This window comes from Sinohyriopsis cumingii, unplaced genomic scaffold, assembly GCF_028554795.1.
Source record: "Sinohyriopsis cumingii isolate HCF-2022 unplaced genomic scaffold, ASM2855479v2 utg000131l, whole genome shotgun sequence".
In the NCBI taxonomy this organism is placed as follows: Eukaryota; Metazoa; Mollusca; class Bivalvia; order Unionida; family Unionidae; genus Sinohyriopsis; species Sinohyriopsis cumingii.
The window spans coordinates 646,384-661,540 of record NW_028315872.1 but is presented as its reverse complement, the minus strand read 5'-3'; the positions used below and the strand labels follow the sequence as shown (position 1 = coordinate 661,540).

At 35.9% G+C, this 15,157-nt stretch overlaps 1 protein-coding gene across 4 annotated transcripts in view; it reads left to right on the top strand.

Annotated features, from left to right (window-relative positions):
• The window catches only part of LOC149774807 (uncharacterized), a 208,457-nt gene that overhangs the window by 29,343 nt on the left and 163,957 nt on the right, over window positions 1-15,157 (top strand). For 2 of the 4 annotated variants that reach the window (XM_089944718.1, XM_089944719.1), the window contains exon 2: window positions 5,122-5,280. In XM_089944718.1, the coding sequence (XP_089800844.1) occupies window positions 5,211-5,280 (70 nt within the window). In that variant the 5' untranslated portion in view covers window positions 5,122-5,210. Of the gene's footprint in view, window positions 1-3,773; window positions 3,817-4,536; window positions 4,670-5,121; window positions 5,281-15,157 lie in introns of those variants that run through there. The other 2 variants (XM_089944720.1, XM_089944717.1) reach the window with 2 other exon arrangements.

The window sequence follows — 15,157 nt, the reverse complement described above, 5'->3', positions numbered from 1 at the left end:
TAGATGTAGACAATTGAATTATTATTATTATTACTATTATTATTATTATTATTATTAAGATCATTTAATTATTATTATATTTATTATTATTTAGACCATTGAGTTTTGTTGTTATTATAAGTATAATCCTTCTTCTTCTTCTTCTTATTATTATTATTATTTTTATTATATAAACCATTGAATGTTAATATTGTTAATATTGTTATTATTAGTATTATTATTAAAATCATTTATTATTGTTATTATTATTATAAGTAGTAGTAGTAGTAGTAGTAGTATTAAGACCACAAACAAAAGATCATTAGTAGCATTAGTATGGAGTATACAAAGAAATAAAAGGACACCTTTATTGTTGTATCATAGGACAAGGGAAATCAACATTAGGTTGCTATTATTTTTAGTTTCTGGGAACAAGGGTAAATCCTTAGTTCGATACATGTCTGTTGTCATTTTCTCATTCATCAATTTCAAACAAGCGGTGCTATATTTATTGTCAAATAAACGCAGTACAATTTTGGTATGTGTCAAACTTTTAGTCTAAAATTATGGAAGGCTGTATTGTCTAAAATATCAGCTGGCACTCATCTCCTAAGCCCCCTCCTCTCCCCCCTCCCCCCCCAAAAAAAAAATAAAATAAAAATATGCTGGATCTGAAATTATTGCACAATTCTGCTAGCAGTGAGTTTGGCTTTATATTTGGAGTATGTCCAAAAAGGACAGTATTACCGTTCACAAAACGACAGACGAAAGAAGAGTAAAAACACGTATTGTTTTATTAACAGTATTGTAAAATTCAAGAATGAGCAAAAAGGAGGTATACCACACCCACCAACATGGGAAGTACCTAATTAAAGGAGTCTCCAAATCGGACTCAGCCAATTTACATCCAGTAATTCATCCAAAAGAAGCATAAAAAACATACACAAATAATAAGAAGAACGATTACAACAAACATTAGCAATTTAGCCTTAAAAATCAGCAACTTTCAAACTGGTAATCTTGACTTAACTATCGTATCGTTCCCTTACTTTAGTTGTCAAACTCCCTTAAAACTAATGTAGATAATGATGATCAATCTAACGAAACCAAACAACACAACTGAGAGAGAGAGAGAGAGAGAGAGAGAGAGTGAGAGAGAGCATCCACACACACGCATAAACAAAAACAAACACAAAATAAAGAAAACACAAACAATTAGGAACCACCAGGTAAGAAAACTAGACCACAGGTAAACATACCTGGAGGCAGAGAAATATCACAGGTAAACCTACCTGGAGGTGAGAAATATAAACTTAAGTCTTTTCTTTAGGTATTAAAGAAACTAAAAAACAATTAAGATCGAACAAAACAATCGGCAGCATTGTAGCAAATTCAATCAAATTATAAATAAAAACATTTTTATATTATAATATGTACTCATCGATAGATAGATAGATAGATAGATAGATAGATAGATAGATAGATAAGAAAAACACAAGCACATGGAAGGACAGGGAAACAAAACATAAAGAAAAGTACTACTAATTATATTGCCCGATTGTAAGAAATTGAGGTGACGTCTAACCAGTAAATATGCTGCGATTGGATTAGGGGCAGTAGCCTAACTATCGTGGTAGCAGGTACAGGCGTGCTGTGGGGTACAGCCGTCTTGGGAGCCCGGCCCAGCCAGCAAAAAAAGTGACAGTAAGCGGGGTGGGTACAAAATGCTTGCTGTGGGGCCCGTGGTTAGATAGTTACGCCACTGACTACAGGGTGCCAACAAAACGTTCTATCGGCAGTCAGAAAGCAGCTGGCGAAGAAAAGGAGGAACAAATTGTTACATTTTAATTAATAAATAAATAAAATCGTCTATAATAAATAACTTATTTCATAAATCTGTGTTTTATTACATGATTGAAGACAACTGACTGCATAATATAACGGCTCATGCTCAAGTTATTTTTTAACTATAACATGGGGTCTGTGTGTCTTTTTGTTTGCGGGGGGTGGGTGGGATGGTTGATCCAATGTTAGAAACTTGTATTGCGACACACTGCACTGCCAAAAATAGGACTACCCATATATAAATGTACTGTATTTGACAAACACAAAACAAACTAAAATCTAGATTTTACATTATCAATGAAATTTACGTTTTGAAGAAAATATTCTACATTTTGGGGGGTTGGGGTGGGATGGCAGCAATAGTAAGGTACGCATCAAATTTAAGAGATATTTTTAGTTTACAGCTTTAATATGTAATGTCTAAAATAGAGCTCATACATTTTTTACAGGATGGTTCTTTCAATTTGTTCTATTTAGTGGGAAATAACAGAAATTTTAGAATTTAGATTTTCTCTACTTTTTACATAGCCAGCCAAGGAATGCACTCTGTCTGTCACTATCCGTACCTTACAGCCATTCACTGAATGCTCTGTCTGTCATTGTGCGTACCTTATAGACAGTCAAAGAATGCACTATGTCTGTCACTAAAAAGTATGAGGTAGAGTGAAAGAGAGTGTACCTTATAGACGGTCAAGGAATGCACTCTGTCTCGTTTAATTCAGAAATAAATTGAAAGATAGCCTAATTTATAGGCAGTCAAAGAAAACACTCTGTCACTATGCGTACCTTATAGCCAGTCAATGAATACATGATCTGTCTTTGTGCGTACTTTACAGACAGTCAAAGAATGCACTCTGTCAGTCACTATGCGTACCTTATAGCCAGTCAATGAATACACGGTATGTCATTGTGCATACCTTATATACAGTCAAAGAATGCACTCTGTCTGTCACTATGCGTACCTTATAGCCAGTCAAGGGATTCCCTTTGTCACTAAAATTCAGAGGTATTGCAGAGTGAAAAAAGCGTACCTTATAGCCAGTCAATAAATGTACTCTGGCACTAAAATTATCTGGTATATTGAAAAAGAGAACGAAAGAGAACGTTCCTTATCACCAGTCAAGGAATGCACTCTGTCACTAAATATTCAGAGCATAGATATTTATCTACATGCATAATCCTAGCAAACTACATTGTTGTATTTACCTACACTTCAGTATGAATGGTCGAGACATTTTAATGATCCTCATAGTATGCCAGGTAGTCCTCGTCTTATAATTTTTCATTTTGATTTTTTTTAAACATCTTACGGATACAGAAATAACATTATTGGTCCATTATTAACGCTGTTGATGATGGATATTATTATTGCTGGTACGGTGCGTACAACACTTTTAACACATTACTGGCCTAATGGTGCCACAGGACTTAAGTTCCCTTCCCACGAACACACTGAGGTATTCCACCCGGGTTGGCCTGGACAGGTATCAAATTAGCGAGCCTTGGATTACGAGTCCGAATGAATTTTATCAATAGATAACGTCATCAAGATTGGGATTATTAATACTGTGAGAGTTTAGCAGAGAGTGGACAAATTTGAACTTGACACAGAGTGGACAATTTAGATCTTAACATTGGAGCTTCATTCCTTCTAAATTTAATTCCTTGCTTTGTTCGATCCATCAGGTTGTACTGCATACGACCACTTTCACGGTAGTGAAAGTCCATATTTCTTTATTCGATTCAACTGTTTTTTTTAATTCCTACGACAACCTACCCGGTAAGGGATTCCGTATTGCTTTATTCGATCCATCGGCATGTAGTTCGTACGATTATTTACCCGGTAGAGTGTGTCAGTATTTCTTTATTCGATCCATCGGGATGTACTTTGTACGACCGCTATAACCGGTAGGGTGTGTCCATGTTGCCCAGTTTCTCTTTAAGAGATGAGACTGTAGCGGTCGCCAAATGACCGGAGCCATTCCTTCTCAGGTAATTGATGTTGTTGCAGCCAAGTTAGTAAATGTCATAATAGGAGTTGTTGTTGGTGTAGCAGAGGCAGCAGCAAAAGTAGTATTAGTTATTGTGCAGCAGGTTGTTGTTGTTTTTGGGTTTACCGCCATTTTTCAGCATACGATAGGCTATATATGGCGGCCAGTATTAATGGTGGAGGAAGAACCCGGGAAAACCCCGGAAAGAACCACCGACCCACGAGAGGCTACCGGCATTGTGCGGCAGGTCATTTAGTAGTAGTAGTAGTGGTGGTAGAATTAGTAGGAAGGGGAGGAAGAATCGCATTAGCGGTACAAGGCTAGACAGATAAATAAGCAGAGTAATAGCCATCAAGATAGTCAGACAGGCAGATAGACAGACAGACAGAAAGACAGACAGATAGATAGATAGAATGATAGACAGATGGATAGGTAGATAGATAGACAGATAGACAGACGGATATATAGATATAATTTAGGGTTTTATATTCAAAGTTAGATACTTGAATGTTGTCATCATTTAATCTTATTTATTTTCACATTCATACTATCAGCCATGGTGTGTACCCAGTTAAACCTGATGAACCAGATATTCATATCGTAACTAAAGTCATTTAAATTGTCTAGATCAATTATTTCAGTTATTTGTCTGTACACGCTAAGCACTTGCCATACTAGGTCGGCTATTAATAACAAAGCTTCTTGTCATGTGCCAGAGATTTCTCTGCAATGATTGGTTGGCTTTGTACATCGCAACAATATCTTGCTTGGCGACGTGAATCAAGTACTGTCATTGTTCAGAATACACTAGTTAAATTGGGACACGGGCATTTTACGGGATTTATAGATATTCTGTAAGTATCAGTATATTCATTACTATTATAAAACTACGTGTATTTTATATAGTCACCGTATAAGTATATATTCATAGTATCCGTGCTGACAAGTGCGTGAACTCTGACTGAGTCAATGCATGAAATTGGAATAACGTTGTACTGAATGTGTATAGTCGTATGTTTACTCGTTTCAAGGTTAATACATGCGCTGATAGTTGTGCTTTTAATGTCACATTGGTAACTGAGTTTACATTGAATACTTTTGTATATTTTGAGTGTAAAACAAAAGAAGACGTTGCTTCTATTTTCAGCTGCACTAAAATAGGACTGATTTTCTTTTACAAGCTCTTTACAAAACAGACTGTACTTGAGACGTTTTAAACAGTGTTTTACAAGGAAGTTGATCTGTCTACAACAATGTATAAATAAAATATTAGGTATGTACATGACATAAATTTGTTCTTTTTCAGTCGAACCCTTGTGTCAGCATTGTGTTGGATTGACGGCTTACTTTACTTGGAGCCAATAAATCTCAACGACAACCTGTTAAAACGAAAAAATGGCCACTGGAGGACAGAACGAAAATGGCTGCAGTTTGATTGAAGTTGAGGGAGTGACACTGGAAAACCGTAAGTGTTCTATAAGTTATATTTAAAACCATTTGCTTTTTAATAACACGTCAATATATCATACTCTCCATGCTGATACTTTTTGCTCATTCATTAAAAGTATTCGATCAACAAGTAGATCTCCGCTTTTTTTTCTGAACGCTACCTGTAATGTCAGAAAAAAAGGCGATCTACTTGTTGGTCTGTACAAGTATGGATTGGAAAGGTCGTGTTTTCTAGCAATACATAACCCGGGGAAAACCTCTCATAATTAGCTACTGATAATTATGAAATAACAAAGTAATCTAAACATTATAATATAATTTGTGCGGTGTCATTGCCAGCACAAAATTACGTCTAACTCCGTCTCTTTTGTTACTTAAGGTCTAACATACTTAATGGAATATTTCAGTGAATGTTTTCATACTGTTCTGCTAGCTAAGGTCTGACATACTTTATGGAATGTCCGTGAAAATTTTCATAATCTTTTGTTTCTTAATCTTTTGTTACTTAAAGTTTGAGTTATTTAATGGAATATGTCAGTGAATATTTTCTTACCGATACTTTAAATACATTCATTAAAAAGGATGGATTGGAATTGCCGTGTGTTTCTCAACCAAAGCACATTTTTCCCGAATTTCTGTCAAGTAAATTTTCATAACTCCGCCTATCTACAACACACTGCCAGTCAGTTTGTGATAATTCGATATTTCAACTGGCCGGAATGCAAGTCTTTTCGTTGGAAATATGTGTACGCCTATTGTAGGCTGATATAGTCAATATAACCGTCACACAAATATGGTATGTATAAATGCACGAAGCCTAAGATTGAGTGCTCATCATAATAAATACACGTCTAAACATGTGCACGACATGTTTCTTCACATTGTTATTCGGGAGTAGATAATAATAATAATGAAGAAAATCAAAAACATTTTTTCTTCAAATTCCAAAAATAGATTAGTAGATTGTGAAGCAAGTTTAGTAAAATAATAACACATCGGGTCAAGAACATAATAAAAATATACCTACAGAAAAGATGTACAACAATTTGTATAGACTAAAAGGGCGAATTTAAAACAGCAACACATATTATTTACAATTGAATATACACAAAGACATATATAACAGTAACTGACCGAACTTGCTTTGTTCAGTGTACTATGTGGCTATTCATATATGAACCGGCCGATAGCCATTGCGGCTATGTGATATTATGGTGTTATTTTGTCCCAATGATATCATGGATATAATATGGTGTTATTTTGTCCCAGTGATATCATGGATGTAATATGGTGCTATTTTGTCCCAATGATATCATGGATATAATATGGTGCTATTTTGTCCCAATGATATCATGGATATAATATGGTGCTATTTTGTTCCAATGATATCATGGATATAATATGGTGCTATTTTGTCCCAGTGGTATCATGGATATAATATGGTGTTATTTTGTCCCAATGATATCATGGATACAATATGGTGCTATTTTGTCCTAATGATATAATGGATATAATATGGTGTTATTTTGTCCTATTGATATTATGGGTACAATATGGTGCTATTTTGTCCCAATGATATCATGGATATAATATGGTGCTATTTTGTCCCAATGATATGGATATAATATGGTGTTATTTTGTCCTATTGATATTATGGATACAATATGGTGCTATTTTGTCCCAATGATATGGATATAATATGGTGTTATTTTGTCCTAATAATATCATGGATATAATATGGTGTTATTTTACTCACTGCGTACTGTCGCCGAAATACACACGGACAACCACACCCTGAGCTCATATTCTCAAGAATAAACAATTACCTTTAAATCCCTACCAGAAATGCATAGATCTAACTCTTCTATCACCACCTAAATGAGAGAGGTAAAAATGTTCTAAAAATAGACTAGAACTAACATTCGTGGGTAGTGAACCGGAAGTATTAAATGTAACCCGATACCATTACAATATTAGGTCTTGTTCTAGGTGGCGCACTACAGTTTCGTAGTTTACATAGTTCTAGATTTTTAGAGAAAAGAACTTCCCAGGTTTGTCCTCACTGGATATATATATATATATATATATATATATATATATATATATATATATATATATATATATATATAGACCTTGCATGTCTTAGGTTTTGTTAAAATAACGTTTAATTCCTTTATTTTGGTGTATGATTGATGGGTGTAAGTAGTAGAGCTGGATACGTACAACAGTATACTGTGCAATTATAATTAGAGACCAATAATTTGGAGCAGAAGCCCGACATTATTTTTTGTCAAATTCCGTCTGTCAATAAATGGAAGGTCTTGCTCTGATTTATAGCAAATAACACCATATTATATCTATGATATCATTAGTACAAAATAACAACATATTATATCCATGATATTATTAGCACAAAATAACACCATATTATATCCTTGGTATTATTAGGACAAAATAACACCATATTATATCCATGATATTAATATTACAAAATAACACCATATTATATCCATTATATTATTAGTACATAATAACACCATATCAAATCCATGATATTATTAGGACAAAATAACACCATATTATATCCATAATATTATTGGGACAAAATAACACCATATTATATCCTTGGTATTATTAGGACAAAATAACACCATATTATATCCATGATATTATTATTACAAAATAACACAATATTATATCCATTATATTATTAGGACATAATAACACCATATCAAATCCATGATATTATTAATAAAAAAACACCATATTATATCCATGATATTATTAGGACAAAATAACACCATATTATATACATGATATTATGAGGACAAAATAAAACCATATTATATCCATGAGATTATTAGGACAAAATAACACAATATTATATCCATTATATTATTAGGACATGATAACACCATATTATATCCAGAAAATTATTAGGAGAAAATAACACCATATTATATCCATGATATTATTCGGACTAAATGACATCATATGATATCCTTGATATTATTAGGACAAGATAACACCATGTTATATACATCATATTATTAGAACAAAATAAAACCACATTATATCCAGGAAATTATTAAGGGGAAGATATACACCATAATATATCCATGATATTATTAGGACAAAACCACACCATAATATAGCCATGAGATTAATAGGAAAAAATATTATTTATCTCAAGATAAACGAAACGAAGATATTTCACCTAAAAAAAATCACATCCCGTCATATTTAACTGGCCAGTGCCTTAAAGTTCATGAATTTGCGATGTTTTTATTAATTTTTGTATAAGTTGCATTCAAAAAACAATTAAAGTGGGATGATTTAGCTTACACTAGAGATGACACTGTGAGACATCGTGCTGACATCAGAGAGCCTACTGATAAAAGTATGAAGTGTTGATACTCAAGACTATACCTTTCCAGCTACACTATTGATATAATAGGAAGTGCTGATACTGAAGCCCACACCTTTCTAGCTACACTATTGACGTAATAGGAAGTGTTGATACTGAAGCCCACACCTTTCTAGCTACACTATTGACGTAATATGAAGTGTTGATACTCAAGACTATACCTTTCTAGCTACACTATTGACGTAATAGGAAGTGTCGATACTGAAGCCTACACCTTTCTAGCTACACTATTGACGTAATAGGAAGTGTCGATACTGAAGCCCACACCTTTCTAGCTACACTATTGACGTAATAGAAAGTGTCGATACTGAAGCCTACACCTTTCTAGCTACAATATTGACGTAATAGGAAGTGTTGATACTGAAGCCTACACCTTTCTAGCTACACTATTGACGTAATAGGAAGTGTTGATACTGAAGCCTACACCTTTCTAGCTACACTATTGACGTAATATGAAGTGTTGATACTCAAGACTGTACCTTTCCAGCTACACTATTGACGTAATAGGAAGTGTCGATACTGAAGCCTACACCTTTCTAGCTACACTATTGACGTAATAGGAAGAGTTGATACTGAAGCCCACACCTTTCTTGCTACACTATTGGTGTAATAGGAAGTGTTTATACTGAAGCCCACACCTTTCTAGCTACATTATTGATGTAATAGAAAGTGTTGATACTGAAGCCCACACCTTTCTAGCTACACTATTGACGTAATAGGAAGTGTTGATACTTAAGCCCACACCTTTCTAGCTACACTATTGACGTAATAGGAAGTATTGATCCTCAAGACTATACCTTTCTAGCTACACTATTGACGTAATATGAAGTGTTGATACTGAAGCCCACACCTTTCTAGCTACACTAACAACGTAATAGAAAGTGTTGATACTGAAGCCCACACCTTTGTAGCTACACTATTGACGTAATAGGTAGTGTTGATACTGAAGCCCACACCTTTCTAGCTACACTATTGACGTAATAGAAAGTGTTGATACTCAAGACTATACCTTTCTAGCTACACTATTAACGTAATAGGAAGTGTTGATACGGAAGCCTACACCTTTCTAGCTACATTATTGACATAATAGGAAGTGCTGATACTGAAGCCCACACCTTTCTAGCTACACTAACGACGTAATAGAAAGTGTTGATACTGAAGCCTACACTTTTCTAGCTACACTATTGACGTAATAGGAAGTGCTTATACTGAAGCCCACACCTTTCTAGCTACATTATTGACATAATAAAAAGTTTTGATACAAAAGCCCACACCTTTCTAGCTACACTATTGACGTAATAGGAAGTGCTTATACTGAAGCCCACACCTTTCTAGCTACACTATTGACGTAATAAGGGTGTTGATATTGAAGCCCACACCTTTGTAGCTACACTATTGATGTAATAGGAAGTGTTGATATTCAAGCCCACACCTTTCTAGCTCCACTATTGACGTAATAGGAAGTGTTGATACTAAAACCCACACCTTTCTAGCTTCACTATTGACGTAATAGGAAGTGTCGATACTGAAGCCCACACCTTTCTAGCTTCACTATTGACGAAATAGGAAGTGTCGATACTGAAGCCCACACCTTTCTAACTACACTATTGACGTAATAGGAAGTGTTGATACTGAAGCCCACACCTTTCTTGCTACACTATTGATGTAATAGGAAGTGTTTATGCTGAAGCCCACACCTTTCTAGCTACATTATTGATGTAATAGAAAGTGTTGATACTGAAGCCCACACCTTTGTAGCTACACTATTGACGAAATAGGAAGTGCTGATACTGAAGCCCACACCGTTGTAGCTACACTATTGACGTAATAGGAAGTGTCGATACTGAAGCCCACACCTTCCTAGCTTCACTATTGACGAAATAGGAAGTGTCGATACTGAAGCCCACACCTTTCTAGCTTCACTATTGAAGTAATAGGAAGTGTCGATACTGAAGCCCACAACATTCTAGCTATACTATTGATGTAATAGGAAGTGTTTATACTGAAGCCCACACCTTTCTCGCTACATTATTGATGTAATAGAAAGTGTTGATACTGAAGCCCACACCTTTGTAGCTACACTATTGACGAAATAGGAAGTGCTGATACTGAAGCCCACACCTTTGTAGCTACACTATTGACGTAATAGGAAGTGCTGATACTGAAGCCTACACTTTTCTAGCTACACTATTGATTTAATAAGAAGTGTTGATACTGAAGCCCACACCTTTCTAGCTAAACTATTGATGTAATAGGAAGTGTTGATACTGAAGCCCACACCTTTCTTGCTACACTATTGATCTAATAGGAAGTGTTGATACTGAAGCCCACACCTTTCTTGCTACACTATTGATGTAATAGGAAGTGTTGATACTGAAGCCCCACACCTTTCTAACTACACTATTGATATAATAGGAAGGGAAACTGAGTAGGTTTCCAACATCCGGGCACGATATTTATCAGTGATGGCCGTAAAGATAAAGCACACTTACTCCACAAGCGAGAAAATATTTAGTCGACTTGAGACAATAGGTAGAGTTCAGACAGAAAACAAGTGCGTTCCTGAAAATCGAAGGAAGATTTGCAGCTTAGAAAAGAATACATATACTTAACGCATTCACATACGCTATTAAAGACATTATTTGTTTTTGTTTTTGTTTTGTTTTTGTTTTTTAATAGGAAATGTTTCTGAAAGTTCGATTTTGCCCGAATATATTTGACAATTCATTTGTCCACCGTATTGGCATACGTGACAGGTGTTAAAAATGTGATTAAAGGCCTACAAATTTAATTACATTTTTAATCATAAATTTGTAACCGATACGACCGTCTTTTAAAAAAGATTTTAAAAATATTTTGTTATGAATGATGAATACACGCTGTTAATAGGATTGAAGTCGTAACAGGATTCCTCGGGAATTCCCGTACATTCCTAACTGATGGAAGCTGCCGACGTACCGGTAGAGTGAAAATGGATCGTGGTGCGTACCACCGGAACAAACCTGCGGCAAAGCGATAAACCGGTAATACCGGACACCTCTATAATAGGGTTATAGGGTATACAGCTTGGCCTTGTTTCAGATGTGCACAATGAAAATCAAACAACAAAACGCCAGCTCCACTTGGTCATTTTCACTTCCTGGATTTCGAAGGTAAGTTGTAAAGGGAGCCGATAACTTTTACTTTTTATATATGTTGTAATCCAATTCAATGCACGTTCAGAAACTGGTATTGTCTAGTCTGGCAAAATTAGTTTTCCCTATTTGAATCACTGCTAAAGATAGTGTGATTTAGACTACTTCACGCTGATTATTCGAACACTTGGGTGCAGTCATTTTAGTTTGCTCCGTCCGTAGATCATATACAATTTGTACAAGCAACAAGAACACTATCCAAAGGAATTTCAGTCATAAACATGAAAATAACATAGAAATATGCCAAAAATATCTACTATACATGTTGCAAATGCAAACAACTTTACCTTACACCTGTCACTCTCTCAGAAGTACATACTATCTTAAGCGTGCCTCGTTGCAGAGTTTAAAGAATTATTTACCTTTAAATTATGATATTCGTGAGTTATTTCTTTGAATTAATGATATCCTCAAAGTTAATGTATGACATACATTTTTTAATGAACGATATCACTCCTTATATGGTACCATAATATAAATTATACTCATCAACTACTTTTTCCAGTGTAAACTTAGAATTATCCCCAGCAGTATACGCCTGATATCACAACGTCGAAATTTAATGAAACTCGTAAGATATAGGCGATGTATCACTGTATTAAAATGAAAATTCAGTTATTAGCAAATACTCGCAACTGCAACTTAAATATGCGACTTTCCTTTATTGTTTAACTATCTAACAACAAAAAATAAAATAAAAACTAATATTCACTATATACTTGACACCCTGTTGAGTTCTGAGTAAGGGCAAAGACATTCACGAACATTTTTAATACCCTGTAGGGATGGGTAAGGTGAAAGACATTAGGGGGTGCTGGGTATGTAGAAAGGGATACTAGGTAGGTATAACGACGTACATAAACACACATAATGCCCTATAGGGTATTGGGTTAGGGGAATGAGATCCATAAAAATGCTTAATATCTTATAAGGTGCTGGATAACGGAAAGATACACGTGATCTTCCTGAATACCCTGCAGCATGCTGGGGAAGGGGAAACATACACGTGATCGTCCTGAATACCCTGCAGCATGCTGGGTAAGGGGAAACATACACGTGATCGTCCTGAATACCCTGCAGCGTTCTGGGTAAGGGGAAACATACACGTGATCGTCCTGAATACCCTGCAGCATGCTGGGTAAGGGGAAACATACACGTGATCGTCCTGAATACCCTGCAGCATGCTGGGTAAGGGAAAAGATACACGTGATCTTCCTGAATACCCTGCAACATGCTGGGTAAGGGGAAACATACACGTGATCGTCCTGAATACCCTGCAGCATGCTGGGTAAGGGAAAATATACACGTGATCTTCCTGAATACCCTGCAACATGGGGTAGGGGGAAACATACACGTGATCGTCCTGAATACCCTGCAGCTTGCTAGGTAAGGGGAAACATACACGCGATCTTCCTGAATACCCTGCAACATGCTGGGTAAGGGGAAACATACACGTGATCTTCCTGAATACCCTGCAACATGCTGGGTAAGGGGAAACATACACGTGATCGTCCTGAATACCCTGCAGCATGCTGGGTAAGGGAAAATATACACGTGATCTTCCTGAATACCCTGCAACATGGGGTAGGGGGAAACATACACGTGATCGTCCTGAATACCCTGCAACGTCCTGGGTAAGGGGAAACATACACGTGATCTTCCTGAATACCCTGCAACATGCTGGGTAAGAGGAAACATACACGTGATCGTCCTGAATACCCTGCAGCATGCTGGGTAAGGGAAAAGATACACGTGATCTTCCTGAATACCCTGCAGCATGCTGAGTAAGGGGAAATATACACGTGAACGTTCTTAGTAGTATATGGGGATCTTATAGGGTCTATGGGATTTATCATTACAAACACCCTTGGGAACATATAGGGTCTATGTAAATTTAACATGGAGAAAAATCGTGGGAACATATAGGGTCTATGGGAATTAACATGGCCAAAAACCCTGGGACAATATAGGGTCTATGTAAATTTAACATGGAGAAAAATCGTGGGAACATATAGGGTCTATGGGAATTAACATGGCCAAAAACCCTGGGACAATATAGGGTCTATGTAAATTTAACATGGACATAAACCCTTGGGACTGTATAGGGTCTATGTAAAATTGAAACAGGGAGGGTCTCTATTTTTTTTAAAAAAATAAAAAAATAAAATAAAAAATAAAATAAAAAAGGGGTAGGCAATTCAAAGACTATCTCTTTTCGAGAAATATGGCTGGCCCTGAAAAGGGCCTTTGGGTTTTCTTCTTCTTCTTCTTCTTCTAATTTCTTCTTTTCCTCCACCAAGTTCTTATTTTATCTCCTGCACTCTTCTTCTCTTTCTTTTTTTTCTTCTCCTCCTCTTCTTTCTTCTTCTCTTCCTCCTCTTCTTTCTTCCTCTTTTCATTTTCTTCTTCTTTTTCAATCTTTTCATTCCATTTGCGTATTCTTGTTCTTTCCTCTTCATCCTCCTTCTCCTCCTTGATCTCTTTCATGACACCACTAATCTTGTCCTTTGCTTTCCTTAAATTATTAATTTCCATCTTCACACGATGGGGACTATAGGAATAATGGTCTTCAACCAGTCTTAATAGCATCTGTTCCATTATTCCTAAGTTGTCTAAAACGTCTTGCAAGGTTTGAATTTTGTGGATTTGGTTTGACGCCATCTTCTTTTTATTCTTTGCAGAATGGTTTGAACAACGAACACTGTGGGTTATTATAGTGAAAGCGCGGACGTGATGGAAAACATCCCCCTAAAAAACATAAAATCTATCTTACCTAGATCATGACCCAACAACGCGCGAACGTGAAGGAAAACATCCCCACTTTTCTCATTTCATATAATATAACCCAAACTATACTCTCCACATACGCTAAGAAACAATAAAGAAACCCATAATCTACTATTCACACAAACTTACTTTATTAGTTACTAACACAAACACACAATCACATATACTCCCACTATTAATAAAGAGTTAGTGTTTATTTTCACACTACTCTACCTCCACACATTGGCAAATCGATCGTTATTTCTTTTCTAGAGTATTGGGTAGCCCTGAAAAGGGCTGTTTTGTTTGGAACTTCATGGACACCTGGTTAATGGTGGCACCTTCCAGGCCTGGCGCCACATACACATCTTATCCCCCAGTTACTTTTTGCCTTTTGGGGGGAGAGAGCAGAGACAGGATATGTCGCTTCAGAATCCCAATTTTCGCTCTCTGGGATTTTGAAATTTCTTCTCTCCTTTTCCTCCTCCTCTTCTTTGTTTCTTCTT